At 36.3% G+C, this 18,917-nt stretch overlaps 1 protein-coding gene across 1 annotated transcript in view; it reads left to right on the forward strand.

The window, feature by feature from the left end:
* Window positions 1-16,098, forward strand: part of ddr2l (discoidin domain receptor family, member 2, like) — a 65,390-nt gene extending 49,292 nt beyond the window's left edge. Inside the window, exons 15-18 of the mRNA XM_073840117.1 lie at window positions 334-399; window positions 515-576; window positions 15,764-15,865; window positions 15,962-16,098. Coding sequence (XP_073696218.1) covers window positions 334-399; window positions 515-576; window positions 15,764-15,865; window positions 15,962-16,098 — 367 coding nt within the window. The remainder of the gene's footprint in view (window positions 1-333; window positions 400-514; window positions 577-15,763; window positions 15,866-15,961) is intronic.
* Window positions 16,099-18,917: the final 2,819 nt, after the last annotated feature.

An 18,917-nucleotide genomic window follows, 5' to 3' on the forward strand; every position in this document is an offset into this window, starting at 1 on the left:
TGAAAGATATATATTTATTATTTATTAATTATATAACATAATATATATATTGCATTGCCACATTTAAATGAACGACAAAATGTAAATATATTAATATATAATTATAAAAAAATAACCTATTAAATGTTTCTCTCTTCTATTTTTAAATATTAATTATATAATATATAGAGATATAATAATTACGAAAGTTACAAAAACTACATGGATGCCTTCTGACACAAAAGGGGGCTTTTATTTTTGCCGGAAGCTCAGTGTGTCGCTACATTAAGGATATTCGTCGCTTGTTGTCGCTGTGTCCATGGAAAGTTTGTGTTTTTTTTTCCTTCCTGAAAGTTTAGCAGGGCTGTTGTTGCGCGCATCCAACATGACAGAGAAAGTAACGGACATCACGGCTGGCAGGCAAGTCATGTTTAATATTTATCACGGCTCTCTCTGGCAGCATGTAAACGCGTTTAATAGGATTTAGCAAAAGATTAACTGTGAGTGACATATAATCCCGACTCTTTTGGGGCAGAAGTTTCTTGGTCAGTGCAGATAGCGCAGAACGTGAGAGTTTGAGTCGAGTCGAGTCGAGAGGTGGGGGGGGGTCTCCTGTTTCTGCAGTTATGACACCGCAGTAATTATTATGAACGTTTGCCTTGTGCCTTCACATTTTTGTGATATGAACTTATATATTGAGAGTTGAGGTGAAGCGCTGCTGCCTTCCCTGTCAAAGTCTATTGCAAAGTTGTAATGAACTTGACTCTTGCACGCAAGGGGCAGAAGAAATTTAAAGGGATCACGCAGTTTCTCAGCGCGCCTCTGGCTCTGTCCAAAAAATACGTGAATTACGTACGGATTCTTAGAATTTGCGTCATTTCGAATGGGCAATTAAAAAAAGCGTGGCATACTTATTTTAAATTTAAAAATGATTAAACTCCACGTGTTAGTGCGTTCACGCCCGCTTAGATGTTTCTTAATGGGATCGATAAAAGGCACAACACCGGTCCTTACGTAATTTTTTTTGTTACACAAATGTAACTGTACATTATTATTATCAATTTTAATAATGTAAAGCGAGCTCATTTCTATATTCCTGCAAAAAAAAGTTTATGCAGATGTACTTTTCATTGTTCGGATTAGGCGACTGGAAACTGGTTTTACTCAAGTTTATGATACTTTAAAATAATAATAATAATAATAATAATATGACACGCTTATTTGCATGCACATGAAATGAGCATGCAAATACGTTTATATCAGATGTGCTTTTTATTGTCTGGAACAAGCGACTGCTTTTACTTCAGTTGATAATGATGTTTATATATATATATATTTATTTTTATTTATTTATTTATTTTTTTTAAGCTCACTTGCATGCACATGAGTTCATACCAGATATAACCCTGGACCACAAACGCAGTCTTAAGTAGCATGGGTATATTTGTAAAAATAATGCAATGTACCAAAAATACATTGTATTTGTGAAAATGATCAATTCTTCTTTTATGCCGAAAATCATTAGGATGTTAAGTAAAAATCATGTTCCATGAAGATAGTTTGTAAATTTCCTACCGTAGATGTATCAAAACTTAATTTTTGATTAGTAATATGCATTCCTAAGAACTTCATTTGGACAACTTTTTTCAATATTTAGAATTTTTTTTTTTTTTTGCACCCTTCGATTCTAGATTTCAAATAGTTGTATCTCCAAATATTGTCATTTTATCATTATTTTATATTTTCAAATATGACTGGTTTGGACAGGGTCACATATGATTTCATCATCTGGGCCTCTGGATCATTTTGTTATGTTCAGGCAGATGTTATAGCTTCACAGCTGGAATACAAATTGAAAATTGTCAAGTACTTAGGTAGCATCTACTGAGTGTAAACTTTGTGTGTGTATGTATATATGTATATAGATATAGTGCATTATATGTTAACAAATATAGTTTTTATAAACTATCACTTCTATTAATTGAATAAATAAACGAAAAACCATTTACCTTTGACTAAACTGCGTAAGTCTGGTCCATATTAGAGTTTATTCTGCAGCCGCCTACTTTGACAGGAAGTGCGTATAAAGTGACCCACCAATTTTTGTTCAGAGGCGGGTTCATCTGAGATATTAATAGAATAGATACTACAATAATCAAGCAACACAGACTTCGGCAAATATGTAAATTAGTTATACATTGTACATTGTACTGTTACTACCGGAAGTTGTGTAAAAAGTGTGAAAGTGTGCGAAATTTGTGCACAATTTAAATATGCATTTCATTAGCTGATTATTTTGTACTTTTTAAATATTTAGTATATTTTATTGGCGTGGTCAGAGTCAGAAATGTGCTTTTTGCCACATCTGGCTTGTAAATAAAAAAATTTAAAAAAACTAAAAATTTGAAAAAAGTATTTCTAACATTTATTAGTGTCCTTTTGACAATGGAGCCTTTTAGCTTCCTTAAAAGACCTTTTTTTGTGTCGAACAGCTGATAAACCAAAATTAAACCATGCACTGATGGTTATTATTCAAAACTATACTCTTAGTTGAACTTCAGCGAGTGTTAAATTTGAACCCTGTGTGATATTTAGATTAGATTTGATGCGTTTAGATTGGATTCAACTTTATTGTCATTGTGCAGAGTGCAATTACAGAGTCAGTGAAATGCAGTTAGTATCTGACCAGTAGTGCAAATAGCAGTATGTTTATAAATAAATACAATATATACTGTAAATATATACATGCATATATATGTTTTTATAGAGTGCAAAGTTTGAGGTACAAGAGCAGAGACCAGCTCAATGCAAGTGGATGTAAATACAAAATGCAAAAGAGGAGGTATAAACTCAGTAGATGCATTACACAGAATAAATATAGAAATACCTGCATTTGACCCCTTTCCAACAATGATTGTGTGATTTTGAGACACATCTTTTCACATTGAGGACAACTGAGGAATTCATATGCAACTATTACAGAAGGTTCAAACGCTTACTGACGCTCCAGAAGGAAAAACCATGCATTAAGAGCCGGGGGGTGAAAACTTTTGAACGGAATGAAGATGTGTACATTTTTTCTTATTTTGGCTAAATTTCATATTTTTTCCATTTAGTACTGCCCTTCAAAAGCTACAGAAGATACTTACATGTTTCCCAGAAGACAAAATAAGTCAAGTTTTAACTTTCTGTAATAGTTGCATAAGTGTCTTAGTAGTCCTCGGTAGGGATGCACCAAAATGAAAATTCTTGGCAAAAGCCAAACAATATTACACTCTGGGCTGAAGGCTGATTACTGAACACTGTTTTGCGTGGTTTTCCCCCATGTATTTTGCCAATTTTTTTCACCATTGCATAAATTAAATAGCCAATATTTGCTTTTTTACAGTTTTGTCTTGCTTTTCAAAGAAAAAAAATCAATTACAAAACAACAATTTAAAAATATTTACTTAACACTGAACCTTTTTAACATTCTAGTAGACATTATAGCCTACCAACAAAGCACAGTTTAACTTCAAATTAATAAGTTGGTAAAATAATATTCTTTGCTCCTTTTTAAGACCCCCTTCTTGAATCAGGCATGTGTTTTTTAATGTACAAATAAATGTAGCCTTGCTGAGCAAAGGAGAATGTTATAATAAATGTATTAATAGAGCTGTTGTAATCACTGTGATCATTATTTTACAGAACAACAGTAAAATTACAATACTAACATTTATGAATGTTGACTTTTATTTTGGCGGAAACCCGCATGAAGACTTCAGTATTACTTTTTGCTGACAGCAGCAGATTTATAAATGATATTCATCTCATCACGCAGATTTCCCTCTGTCAGAATAAATACAATTTGTGCATGTATTAGACAACACAATGTTCTGTAGGCTTAAGGCCACTTCGCGATTTCAGTCATCATACAGTAACCAGAAACAACCACCCCTTCCTCTTCTTATCGAAGATACTAAGTCTCTCGCTGTCGGTGCTTGTCTTTTTCTTAACATTTTAAATGCTTCCACACTGCCGACATGTTTGCTGCATTAGTGCGCGCCTCTATTTGATCGCGTCACGTCATTGTTCGGTATAATTTATTCAGCCTTTTCGCTTATTCTGGATTTCGCTTATAATTCCAGTTGCAGAACATTCGGGGCATCCATAAAATTTACCCTGTTCTTCACATTTCAAAAGTTTTCACCCCCCACCTCAGTTGCCCTCAGTGTGAAAAGATGGATCTCAAAATCATACAGTCATTGTTGGAAAGGGTTCAAATACACAGAAATGCTGAAAACCAAAGAATTTGTGGGACAGCAGGCAGTTTAACTGTTCAGGACAAACAAGGAACTTATGAACAACTATCACTAAACAAAAAAACACAGCGGTGGATCATTCAGGAAATAACACAGTATTATAAATCAAGTGTATGTAAACTTTTGAACAGGGTCATTTTTATAAATGGAACTATTATTTTCTCTTGTGGACTATATGTAGGCTAACAGTTGAGGGAAAGAAACTGTACAGGCATCACAGTTTCAGCCTTTCGCGTCTGTATTCGTTGCGTATACGAACGTAACCTTCCTTGATCTTTCGAATGTACAGTCGAGTACAAAGAAGTGCTGATGCCAGCATGTGCATGTTCACATATAGAACAGGGGATTCCGTTGCATCATGCGTTCGTCTCAGTCTGTAAGAATCCCCCTTGTTCCCACACTCGCAGGCCCCTCAGTTCCCACCCCTACACAGGGGAACAGTGTGTCGCGATGTGACTGTGTGATATGGTCACAGGAGCCTTAAAATGCACAGAGTAGCATGTTTCTTTTGTGTGTGTGTGTGTGTGTGTGTGTGTGTGCACGCATGTGTGTACATGCACTTCCTTTTGATCAACCTCCTCAGGCTGTGCAGCCTCATAAAAGGGCGCAAAACTCAGTTTATGCACGTTTTCTGCCCTCTTGTTTTAATTTTTGCACTTGCTGGTGTCAGGGACAGAAAGAAGGGCTATTGAATGGGCTTGTGCCAACGGGAGAGAAAATGACAAGGTAGCTTTGTATCATGTTTGCGGTCGAGTCAAGAATGCTGTCATTGTGTGTTTGGAGACGCTGAAAGTTTGTCTAGCAGATGCACAGACATCGTGGAGTGCCATTGAGGTGTTGTAATGTGTTTTTGCTCATTTGAAGGCACACTTTGGAATGCCTCCTACTAAGTGTGTATAATAAGTGCTCTGTGCTAAAGCAAGCATCACTACTATTGCTCACATTTAGAATTAGGAGTTTGTTCAGAGTTTATAGTAGTTGGTGCTGTGGGCCTTGAATTAATTGGAGGATGATAAACTTATATGCAGCTCATATTTAGGGACCTGGGGCTGGATTTCCGAAAATCTTAACTTTTGTGCTTGTGCTGAATTTTTTTTTTATCTAATTTGGTCCTTCTAGTCAAAAAATACCGGCCTTTTAAAAGTTGCTTGTATATCTCTCATTATGCTATATTATCCTTGATTGAGCTTAGTTTTGGACAGAGAAAGGCATTATTTGTGGATCATTTCAGCAAACTGAGCTGCTTAAATTCAGATCTGCCAGGCCTACGATTAGTCAGATCCATAAAGAAATACAAAACCTGTGTTCACTGAAATAAAACAGCTGATAAAAAAAGATTACATCCAAAATTTTTTGTACAAATACAACATAACAAATAATTTACAGTCAAACCAAAAATTATTCAGACACCAAATATAATTTTTTTTATTTTTTTTATTAATGGGTCCAGGACACTATAGTTAATTTATGTAAGTGAGGATAGCAAAATAAACTAAACTGACATATTATAGCCAAAAAGTCTTCATATAGTGGACTACCAGTAAAATTGATAAAAGTTTGGGATCAAAAATTGGATGTGACAGATTGACCTGACCATGTTTTACCTTTTTTTATTAAAGTAATTATAGACATTATCAAGATTAATTTGTTCTGACACAGTTTAACTCTTGAGTTCTTGTCATATTTTATTATCCTTTTCTAAACCTGGAACACCACAACTGTACCAAGGTGGGAAAAATCCAAAAAAAGTACAAAAGTGAACACATTTTGAGGAGGGGAAGTAGTTATAGGAAATTCAGCAAGTTTTAGTCCAATACGATAACATTAATTAGCATTTTAAGAAAAAAAGAAAATCCTCTTTGGGTCAAAACGACTAGAAGTTAAGATATTTCTTAAAATAAATTCTGTTTCAAAATCGTAAGAATGATTGAAAAGAAGAAAATGAGAGGTTTTGGTGTTATCTGATGGTGGTTTTTGCCAAAGATTCTGATAAACCTAATTAATCACATTTTTGCATTGCCTGAAGATTATAGTAATAATTCGCATTATAAAGGGTAATGGAAACGCAGCTACAGAGACTTTGGGCTGTTTTGATTTGGGCCAGAAAGCAACAACTTAGAACACCGCAGTAACCACCTAGCAACTGCCTAGAAACACCTTACCGTTGTAACTTTTGCATGGGGAAAAGTCACTTATATTTGACTAAAAAATGTACAGTAAAATTTTTTTTTTTTTTTTTTTTTTTTAACCACTCTGGAAAAAAATGTAAATGAAAAAATATTAATGTTTTCTGTGTTTCTGAGCATTATGTGTATGAGAATGCTTGCTGGTGAAATGGAGGGCATAAACAATGTCTGGACAGCCTGGCCAGCTAGGTCACCGGAAATGTGATGTGAACGCACACATACGCAATGGAGGCAAAGGGGAAACAATCCCAAGAGCCCCTTGTATTTCGTATCCTGCTGCTCTGGCTTTTGCGAACCATTCCTCCCATAGCGATTGCTTAAACTAAACTAATTTAATGTGTATAATAATGAATTAATCAAATTATTCACAATTAATTGCATATATCAATATTGTGATGTGAAAAACCCCAGTTGGACATTTTTGTGGCAGAGAAAAGTAAATCATTGAAGCATTTTAAAAAAACAGTCCTTAGGACTCAATGTATTATAATTGAACATAAGCTTATTGCTGGCTTTCAGTCCAAGTTTGTCAGGGCAGACCTTTGCAATTTTATAGCTGTACTTAAGCATAGAATAGCATAATATATTTGCAGACATTAAGACAAAATCCGAAGTTCACATAATTGTTTCACGTGCCCCGTTTACACTATTTCGTTTTTGTTTTAAAAAGGTGTTTCAGAAACGCATGTCACATGACCATTCGTAATGAGTGTAATGTTATTGTTTGACATCGTCAAGGAGAAGTAGAGCAAACTAAAACAGGGTCTCCAGCGTTTTTGAAAGTCTCCCTTTTCAAGGGGCGAAAACACTGGAGTAGTGTAAACAACAGGTGTAATTGTAGCAAAAGTTATGCGTTTTAAAACAAAAATGCACTAGTGTAAACGTAGCCTCAGAACATCAATGCTACAGTCAGTGATTCAACTTTTAAATGTGTATTCGGTGTCGGAATGTCTGTTTTTGTTTTAGGGTGTGTTCTCACTTGTTATGTTTGGTTCGATTAAAACGAACTCTGGTGTGATTGCTCTGTTAGTGCGGTTCATTTAAGTAAGTGTAAACGCTGCCATCTGAACCCTGGTGCGCACCAAACAAGCAGACCGAGGCTGTAAAAAGATGGGTATCGGTCCACTCCCAATCATGCGGATCGAATTAAATGAGCATGCTTAGTCCAGCAGACGGCATTAGGTGTAGTTGACTTAAAGTGCTGCTTTAAGTCGAACGCAACTTTTTCTTTTGTTTGGGGTCTTTGGTGAGTTACAAAATATATGGCCTTCAACCCAACCAGTCAGGTTGTTAACATATCACTATGCCTTTAGGTTCAGTATCTTTAGCTTCACTGTCAAAAATGCCAGTGTGAATTCTAAGTGGACCAGGACCAAATGAACCTAATACCTAATAGGATTTTGACACCCTGGGTTGCCAGTTAGTGGAAAATACAGCATAGTGCAGCCATGGAAGCCAAAAAACAAACTGAGTTAGAGATTGTAGAGTCTATCCATCCTAAAAAAAGCCTCGGCATCCATCTGAAAAACTCTATGACCAGAGGAATATTAAAATGAGGATAAATTAACTCGTCAACTTATAGTTTAAGGCTCGTCGCTTTCCATTGTCAATTGCACTTATTCCTCTTGAATGTCCTCAATCTGGCAACTCGTGTAAGCATTGAGTCTAAAGAGGAAGGGGTGGGAGAAACAACGCTCTCCAGTGTTTTGCGGTACCTATTTCAACCACTAACTCTCAATATCACATACTGCACCTTTAAAACTAGGTGCATCTATGCTGGGGCTGGGAAATAAGTCAATGCATCACATATCGAGAAATGATTCTGCATCGATTCTGAATGCATCTTGATTTTCTCTCGAATCGATTCTGAGCTTGCATGCTTTAGAAACAGCTATACCTTACAATTACAATTCCTTACAGACACTTGAACCTAAAATTAACATTCATAAAGTTTGAAAAGGTTGATTAATCTTGCATCATAAAAGCATTCTGAGACTCTGTTGAATGCACAAGCACCCTTCTTCATGAGCATTTGAGTGTGCGGTTAAAAACTAGAATTAAAAACTAGATTAGTGCGCCATCTGCTGTTAAAAACTAAAGTCAGAATTGATTCCAGAGAGAATTGCGATGCATTCGGAATCGTTTCATGAAGCGTGATGCATCTCCTTATCGTTGCAGCCCTAATTTACGCATTAAGTTGCATCTCTGTTTTTTTAGCATCTCACGCCATGAGCACCAAAAATAGTTCTCTCTGTTGCATTCAGTATGATTCAGCTGTTTTCATTCGCAACAACGTAGTGCTTGATACTTTGTTGCGCACATATTCGCCAAAAGTTGTTGGAACTTCAAACACAAATTGCTTTATTGGTAAGATTAGGAAGAGATATACTTTATTATGGTGGTGCCTACAAATCAGACAGCATTATTAATTGCGTAAATGATTTATTGTGTTTTCTTTATCGCACAAAATTGCTGGATTAATGTAAAGAATCAGAATCAGAATCAGAATCAGAATGAGCTTTATTGCCAGGTATGTTTGCACACACTAGGAATTTGTTTTTGTGACAGAGCTCCACAGTGTTACAGAATTACAGTGACAAGACGATACATATTATAAAAAGAACAATATACAAGTATACAAGACAGGCAATGTGCAAAAATAGCAAAGACATTTGAATGGAAAGACAAGGTCTTGTCCCTCAGTGATTTCGTCCTGTGATATCGACCCCACCTCAACATCTTATTTAAGCTTTGCTTCAACTACCAGACCTGTCACGCCTAAAACCTTGAAGTCAAAGTTCATATCTGCGTGTGAATGGTATGTGTGTGTATAAGAAAGTGGTCACTAAGGCAGGGCAGGGTTTCCTGTCTCTGTGAATAAGCCCACTGCCTGTCTGCTTCCCGCACTTTTATTTTTGTGTCTCGGTATAAAGAAGTTCTCATGCTTGTGCGAAGCGTTCGTTCCGTGTTGCTTACACGCTCGCCGAGTCTTAAGGAGGAAGCAGACGTGAGGTTTGCGTTTTGTCTGATTCAGCAAAACTACGTGTATGAAATCAGTTTCTGAGACTTGGTATCATCTGGGCACTGCTTTTATTATCACGACCCTACAGTACAGGAAACTCTCTGTGTGTGTCGAGCTCCCAAAGACCCCAGCCGGGGAATTAGGGGTTGCAAATGTAATGGACTTAAAGTCGAATTGGAATACAAAGCACGGAAATTACACCAGTGCACCAAGCTGAAGAAGTGTTCGGCTTGGATAATGATTCAGAGCTGATGTATGTGTGTGTGTTTAGAGCAGAGGATTTGCAGCAGTTCCTTCCGTTGGCGATACAGTCCAAACCAAAGTGATTTAGACACCAGAAATAATTTTTGGATTTTTTTTATTAGTGGGTGCAGGACACTATAATATTTATGTAAGTGAGGATAGCAAAATAAAGTAAACTGTGACATTAAAAATTCTTCATACAGTGGATTCTGATAGTTGATGAAAATTTGGGACCAAAATTTATTTGGACACTTTCACCTGACCATGTTTTGCTTAAGTGTTTTTTCTTCAGTTGCTAATGTGACCTTTTTACACCACAGACTGAACAAAATTTACCATTGCTTGGCAATTGGTCAACAAAGTATTGATAGTTGTGTAAATATTGTCATAATAACAGTTGTCTGAATTTTTGGTTGATTGTAATCCATTACATACCTTTATAGTTATCTGACATTATCAAGATGAATTTGTTCTGACATGGTTTAACTCTGAGTTCGTCATATTTTTTACTGTTTTCAAAATGTATAGCGAATAAACTGTGATAATGTGACAAATGTTGACATTTTGGTTTGATTGTGTTAAAATTACAGACCTATTAGCTCAGTTTTATGTTTAAAGTGTGACCCTGGACCACAAAACCAGGCATAAGGGTATTTTTTATTTATTTATACATCATCTGAATGCTGAATATATAAGCTTTGTTGTATAGTTTGTTACAATATAGGAGAGGACAATATTTGGCTGAGATTCAACTATTGGAAAAAAATCTAAATATTGAGAAAATTGCCTTTAAAGTGGTCCAAATGAAGTTCTTAGCAATACATATTACTAATCAAAAATTAATGTTTGATATATTTACAGAAGGAAATTTACTAAATATCTTAATGGAACATGATCCTTACTTAATATCCTAATGATTTTTTGCATAAAAGAAAAATCGATCAATTTGTCCCATACAGTGTATTTTTGGCTATTGCTACAAACATACCTGTGGTTTTGTGGTCCAGGGTCACAGATGTATATTTTTTGGCATATGGATTAAAGAAACTTAAAAATATATATATTTAAAAAAGAGGAAGAATTAAAAAAGGCAAAAAATGTATTGTGTGCTAATTTTCATTAGTGATTCGAAATTATTTTTAATTGAAAATTTCACAACAAGTGCTATTTTGTAGTAGTAAAGTTACAAATCTTTATTAATTAATGATTTTTCATAAACTCAGAGACCTTTAATAATCCCTATGTTGACTATTTTGCTGAAAAGTTCACGGTTAATATAACATACTAGCAGTACTTTTAGGTGATATGAAAAGTGGTAGTTATTGCATTATTAAGTGTAACCTACCAATGATGTATCAACACCCTAGCAACTACATATAGTAACAATGATTGAAATCAATCAAGACACCTTAGTGATGGCATGGCAACCAACCAAAACATCCAATCACTGTGGTGACTCACATTCAAGTGCAACAAAAAATGCATATATTAGCTATTTGCAATGCTGTTACTTCAAGTTTTGTATAGCATGAAGATGCATTAGTAGCATACCAAAGCCAGACTTAGTGGAATGCAAAAACGGTCGTTCATAGAGAACATGTGTTTGCATTCCACTGCTTTCTATTGTTTTCCATGTAAACATACTGTACAATCACATCTTTGACAATTGCACTCACATCTTACGTGGTTTGTAGTGTCTTTTTAATGATAAAGTGTACAAAATACTCAACTTTTTGAGTGAAAAAATGCATGCAACTGCCCTGTGCATGCATTTTTTTAATGCAAAACTGCATTTTGTCTAACTGCCTATGCTCATTTGCTCTAAATAATAGTTTATGATGTATGCATCAATGAAGTTCCAAATATAAATGTAAAATAGCCAAATCAGTATAAAAAATGTTGGTGTTACCACATGACTATTTAATACATAAAACCTTTCGAGGAACAGACAAGTGAGTGAAATGAAAAAGCTAATGGCGTGAAACAGGAAATGGGTTTAAAGTATGAGAACAATGAAGTGACTTCGTGAGCACGTAGAGGTTTAAAGATGGGCGAAATAGCGCAGTGAGGATGACATGAAAGCAGAATGATGGAAGTATCGCAAGAGCGGGAATTTAACATGCATGCACGTGAGGGATGAGGAAGGGAGAGAGACGGCCGGAGAGGAAGTGATGTTAAGTCTGTTTGGTGGTTGCTGAGTCATTAGTGGGCCGGATGATCACTGATAGAACGAACACCCGGGGGCCAGCAAAGGGTTCAGGACCACGTCACACGGCATGTGCGCTGAACAACAGCACAAGTGTGTGGTGCGAGAGCACGCGCTGTAAACACCACGTATGTCATGCATTCTGCTGAAAACATCAGCTTAGGACTTTCTAGGCTGGTCAGGTGGTACTCTAGTGCTGGTTGAGCAAAAAAGTCTTAATGGTTGATGAAATAGAACATTATTGCATAGCTTTTCAAACCTGTATGACTTAGGAACGCGAAAGGTGAATTTTTATATTTTGAAAGAACACCATACAGTTTTGCAATGACAAGAGGGTATATAAATCATGCCGAAATTTTAGCGATAGTTGTTCAGTTAGTTGTTAAACTGCCAGCTTTTTTCAGAAAAATCCTATAGGTCCCACAAATTCTTTGGTTTTGCTTATTTTTTTGTGTATTTGAACCCTTTCCAACAATAACTCCATCTTTTCACAGGACAACTGAGGGACTCATATGCAACTATTACAAAAGGTTCAAACGTTCACTGATGCTCCAGAAGGAAACACAATGCATTAAGAGCCAGGTGGTAAAAACTTTTGGAATTTAAAAATCATTTTGTTTTCTGGGAAACATGTACGTATCTTCTGTAGCTTTTTGAAGGGCAGTACTAAATGAAAAAAAAAAAAGATATTTAGGCAAAATAAAAAAAAAATTACACATCACTATTCTGTTCAAAAGTTTTCACCCCCGGCTCTTAGTGCATGGTTTTTCCTTTTGAAGCATCAGTGAGTGTTTGAACCTTCTGTAATAGTTGCATATGAGTCTCTCAGTTGTCCTCAGTGTGAAAAGATGGATCTCAAAATTATACAGTCATTTTTTGGAAAGGGTTCAAATGCACAAAAATGCTAAAAAAACAACAACAAAAAAAACAAAGAATATGTGGGACCTGAATGATTTTTCTAAAGAACACGTCTTTCTACGCGACCTCAATTTATATTTGGGAGCATTTGTGTGAGTGCGAGAAATTGTTCTGGATGGACTTGTTTGCATTTCTTTACAAAACTTTCGCCTAACTACTGCACAGACTGCTGTGAGCTGATACAGCCTCACCGTTATCTCCAACATTACATAACCATTTAAACATCGCTACATTCTTAACTTTAATGCAGATTTTAGATATTAGCCGTCAATCACCGCCTGTCACCGACACTGCGCTCCACTTTTTTTCGCAACCAACCTCTTTTGCAGGTTTGCACAAACTGCATTGCAATTCGGGGTGTGTGAAATGACGATTTTTGATTGTGGACAAATAAAAGGTACCCTCATTCTGCTTTTGAAGAAGTGTAGTCTACTATATTTCGTGCTCGGGGTTGCCGCTAAGGGCGGGGGGGGCTTTGGTGTGGTGGGGGGGCCCAACCTCATATTTTGTCTTAGGGCCCAAAATTGTGAGCGGCGCCACTGTGCTACAGCGCACATTCTGTCAGATGCAGTTCTGTCGCCTCCTGTCCAACGCGGCATTCACATCAGATGATAACTCAGTGGCAGAGTGCAACTCACGTAGGGACGTAATTTCCACTGGTGACACTTTTCAAAATCCTTTTTTGTGTCCCCTCCACTTTAATTTATTTTGTTAAATTAATGTCTTGTATTATAGAATGCTCTCTCAGCCCCGCTGAGAGTTTCGCCCCATTGTTAAAACTGAAACCGAAAGCAAAATGCGCACTCGCATTCAAAAGCAATTTTAATACCCCCACGTTTAGAGAGCGACGCCCCAGTGTACGCAAATTAGGCTACATAACATATCTGGGGTGTTATTAGAATGTGGGCTATAATAGGTTGTGTAGTTGTCTATAGCTGTGTATCATGCTTTGAAAAATTTGCTCTCTATTTGCACTTTAAATATTTAGAGAGTAGCCTACTTTGATTATGGCTGCATTTATTGTCTGCACTTAATACGATTAAGAAAGAACTGTCATTTATTTTTTGTTATTTGTACTGTAGATTGTTTAAAAATGCAGTGGTTGCTTCTAATTTAAAAAGCTCGACCTATAATAGAGAAAATAATCATCTTGTTCATGTACTCATATTTTCATTCATTCTTGTCCCGTGCTTAAGGCGTAAAATAAATATATATAAAAAATAAACAGAATCAGCCCATTTGCTTGCAAAACATCTGCAACAGAATCGGCCATGAAAAGATCGGAGCATTACTAAAAAGAAATGTCGGATGAGTGCTGGCTGTTCTGCTCAATTGGCAGTTGTGGTGCTCCTTAATATTCATTGGGTGCTCCTAAATTTTTTCGGTGGTCCTAACTTTTTGAAGTTAGGAGCACCAGTGCTACAAAGTGAAAAAGTTAATTTTGGGCCCTGATTTTGTGTGCTCAACTCATTTGCTCAAAAAAAGTTAAAGTATTAATTTTAATGGATAACCCTCAAATTGGCTGTACCCTATGGTTATTTAATATATAAAACCATTTCTGGGTTGATTTACATCAAAAATGGCACTTGTGATATACATGAGCATACCTTTCCTTTAAGCAAGTTAGGAAGTTTTGTGCGCAAACCACCACACCAGCAACACAATGCTTCTGCTTCTTATAGATGTATGGGAACAGTTTTGCACGTCTTGTCAACCATAAATTTGCACATTAAAGAAAACAGCTATACAGTGCCTTGCGAAATTATGCATAACCCTTCATTTTTTTCACATTTTGTTATGTTGCTGCCTTATGTTAAACAACTTTAAATTACTTTTTTCCCACATGAATCTACACTCCCTACTCCATAATGGCAAAGCAAAAAATAGGTTTTTGACATTTGTGCAAATTTATTAAAAATAAAAAACTGAAAAGATCCCGTTGCATAAGTATTCATACCCTTTTCTGGGACACTCAAAATTTAGCTCAGGAGCATTCATATTGCTTCTAGATGTTACTACACTTCGAGTGGAGTTAAACTGTGGCAAATGCATTTGAATGAGTATGATTTAGAAAGGCACACACCACTCAGAAAAGGTCTAACAGCTGAAAATGCATCTCAGAGCAAAAACCAAGTCCTGAGGTCAAGATAACTGCCTGTAGAGCTCAGTGACAGACTTGCGTTAAGGCAATGATCTAGGGAAGAGTTCAGAAAAAAATCTGCTGCATTGAAGGTTCACAGAAGCATGTAGCCTCCATTATCCATAATGGAAGACAATTGGAACAAATAGGACTCTAGAAAATGTCTGCCAGCCCCCATCCAAGCTGACAGAGCTTGAGAGGTGAAAAGGTGAGGCTAAGAATGGCAGATAATTGCCAAATGTAGATGTGCAAATCTTGTCACATCATACACAAAAAGACTTGAGGCTGTAAAGGTGCTTCAACTATGTACTGAGTTAAGGGTATGAATACTTATGCGATGTACTTATTTCTGTGTTTTATTTTTAATGAATCTGTAAAATTTGCAAACCTGGTTTTTGCTTTGTCATTATTATGGTGTATGGAGTGTAAATTGATGTGGGGAAAAACTAATGTAAAGCAGTTTAACATAATGCTGCAACAATACAAAATGTGAAAAAAATGAATACATTTGCAAGGCACTGTATGTGTGATGGGTGTTCCTCTCAATGTGTAGGTTAATGCTTCCTGTCACTCAATAAAAGAAGCAAAGAATGCATGGTGCTGTCTATAGAATGGCCCCTCCTTTTTTCTCTCTGACTATGTGAGTGTTGTGGTTTTTCTGATCTATTGCTTTCTTCATGTACAAAACCTTCATTTTGTCATGCTTCAGGGCTTCCAACAGAACTTTAAGAACGCATTTACTTCTCACGCAGAGTTAAACGTTCACAGGCGTCCGAGAGGGCCGCGCGCTGGTAAATGAGGATGTGGGGAACGAGAATGGGGAGATTGGTTCCAGTTGTGTCGCAACTCGTCTGGTGCAGCGCGGCACCCGTGTGCAGATTTTTTGAGCCTCAAATAAAAATTTCCCCTGGCTGCAAATGGCGAATGTCAACTGATTCCTAAGGTCATTTGCACCACATGTGAAAGGACTGCGCATCGAGAACCGTGGGCCCGTCGGTGACTGGTATCAGATGACTTTGACGCTTTCAACTTCCTCAGTCTTCCTCTTCACATCAAAGATGTCCTCAAAGATATTTCTGCCTCTGACCTGTAGCGTGTTATAAAGCGGAATGAGCGATATTAGTCACTGTCTTCCTGTACTGGAGATCTGAATGAGTGCGTGAGTAAAAGTGAAGAATCTGTATCTTACCAGCTGAGTTCAAGATGCCGTCAGCGATGTGGTGATGAGCTAAACTGATACGCTTTGTTAGTGTTCATAGAAAGTTGGAATCATTGAACAGTTTCGGTTCACAGATTCCTGCGTCAGTAGATGCGCAGCGTAAACAAAAAGATGAATTGATCACACGCTAGACTAGAGTATCAAAACTTTATATGATATGAAAATCTCTTTAACACTATAGAGAATTTATTTTAGTTAAAATCATGATAGGATGGTGATTAGTCAATACAATAGTAGCTACAGATGTTTTTGTGATGTATAATTAGGATGGTTAGGGTGCGACTTTGATTTCATGCCTCAAAAGAGACCGAAAAGATGCCGAAATCTTCCTAAGAATATATTTGTTAATTACACTGCCTTGCATCTTGCATTTTAAATGCAAAAATAATGCATTAAGCTCATTTGCTTTGAATAATACATATTTAATTGAATGGATTTTTCCAAAAGTGGCTGTTCCACTTGCCATTATTTAATATATAAAAACATTTCTGGGTTGATTTACATCTAAAATGGCTATTGTGATATATAATGAGCAAATTGTTACTTTAAGCGAGTTAGAAAGTTGCAAACCACCATGCCAGCAATGCATCTTATAGATGTTTGCGACCAGTTTTGCTCGATTTTTCAACCAGAATGATAAAAATGCATGGTATTTTTTATTTAGTACTGAACTGAATAAGATGCATAAAAGATGTTTATGAGAAAATAATAGTTAAAATGACCTCTTTCAAAAGTTTACATCCACTTGATTTTAAGTACTGTGTTGCTACAGCTAAATGATCCACAGCTGTGTTTTCTTTTTGTTTAGTGATAGTTGTTCATAAATCCCTTCAGTTAAACTGCTCACTGTTCTTACAGAAAAATCTGTGGTATTTTAGCATTTTGGACCCTTTCCAACAATGACTGTAAGATTTTGAGATCAATCTTTTCAAACTGAGGACAACTGCTGGACTCATGCAACTATTACAGAAGGTTTAAACACTCACTGATGCTTGAGAAGAAAAAACATGCATTAATACCCGGGGGTGAAAACTTTTGCACTGAATAAGAATGTGTACATTTTAGCTTATTTTGCCCAAATATTATCGTTTTTTTTTTTTTTTTAGAACTGACCTCCAGAAGCTACAGAAGGTACTTACATGTTTCCTAGAAGACAAAAGAAGTTACATTTAAAATTAAATTTAGTTTTAATTGAATTTTTCAGAAGAACACCGGGCATGTTCAGGGCAAAAAACTAACGAACAATTATCATAAAAAAAACAGCTGTGGATCATCCAGGTTACAACACAGTATTAAGAATCAAACTATATATAAACTTTTGAACGGGGTGGTTTTTATAAATTCAGCTATTATTTTCTCTGTGGACTATATGTAAACATAATTTATGTAAAATGTCTTAATCAGGTCAGTACTAATTAAAAAACAACATCTCTCTTATTTTGGTAAAATAATTAACATTTTGCAGGTTCTGCAACTTTTGACTTCAACTATATGGCTTAAATGTGTGAACTTGATATTTTTATTATAAAAGGATAACTATTGCCAATATGCAACCTGGGCTGTTTTTTTTTACTGTAAACGAGACAAACTTATATCTAAAAGCATAATTACGACAAACGAGCCGTTTTTTAGATTGACCGTGATTTCCTTTTGTGGTCAATGGCCGGTGAATGGGAGTACTAAGGGCATAACTTTGAGCGCATCAAAATCGATATTTTTACAACACTAAGAAGGCTCGACACACCATGAAACTTTGCTCGAAGTATCGTCTGGGTCTCTACACATGAACTCGAGCATTGAGAACATTGTTTGTGTACACAGAGTTTACTAAAAAGAAAGGTTTTGAACAACTCACTTTCACTGTTTGAGTTTCCGCTCGCGGCCGTCTTGCCAGTCAAGAAGTGTCGATCTCCGAATGTGAGGAGAGTAAAGATGGATAGCTCCTAAAGCATATTTCCATATAAATGCATGGCTAATTCGTTGTATTGTCACAAGTGAAAAACAATATTAACCTTCTAGTTGTAAAAAGAGCCTCATATAAGCCTAATATTTCGTCCTTTGGAGTCCATTCATTCGTATTCGGAGATCGACACTTCTTGACTGGCAAGACGGCTGCGAGCGGAAACTCAAACAGTGAAAGTGAGTTGTTCAAAACCTTTCTTTTTAGTAAACTCTGTGTACACAAACAATGTTCTCAATGCTCGAGTTCATGTGTAGAGACCCAGGCGATACTTCGAGCAGAGTTTCATGGTGTGTCGAGCCTTCTTAGTGTTGTAAAAATATCCATTTTGATGCGCTTAAAGTTATGCCCCTAGTACTCCCATTCACCGGCCATTGACCACAAAACGAAATCATGGTCAATCTCAAAAACGGCTCGTTTGTCGCAATTATGCTTTTAGATATAAGTTTGTCTCCTTTACAGTAAAAAAACAAAAAAACAGCCCAGGTTGCATTTTGGCAATAGTTATCCTTTAAGCAACTTAAGGCAGTGCTATGTTGTATGAACAGCAATATGTTTTACAATGTATTTCAGTAAATTTCCCAAAACTTTACAAACTTTTCTGAGAGTTCCCCAAAAAAATCAGGAAATTTCTTTTTTTCACCCTTGACAACCCTTGTCGCAATATAGCACATTCTTGTAATTTATTGCTTATTGATGCAACTTCTGATGTTGTTCTCTATTGTTCACAGTGATTTCCTGCT

This window comes from Garra rufa, chromosome 5 (genome assembly GCF_049309525.1).
Source record: "Garra rufa chromosome 5, GarRuf1.0, whole genome shotgun sequence".
Classification (NCBI taxonomy): Eukaryota; Metazoa; Chordata; class Actinopteri; order Cypriniformes; family Cyprinidae; genus Garra; species Garra rufa.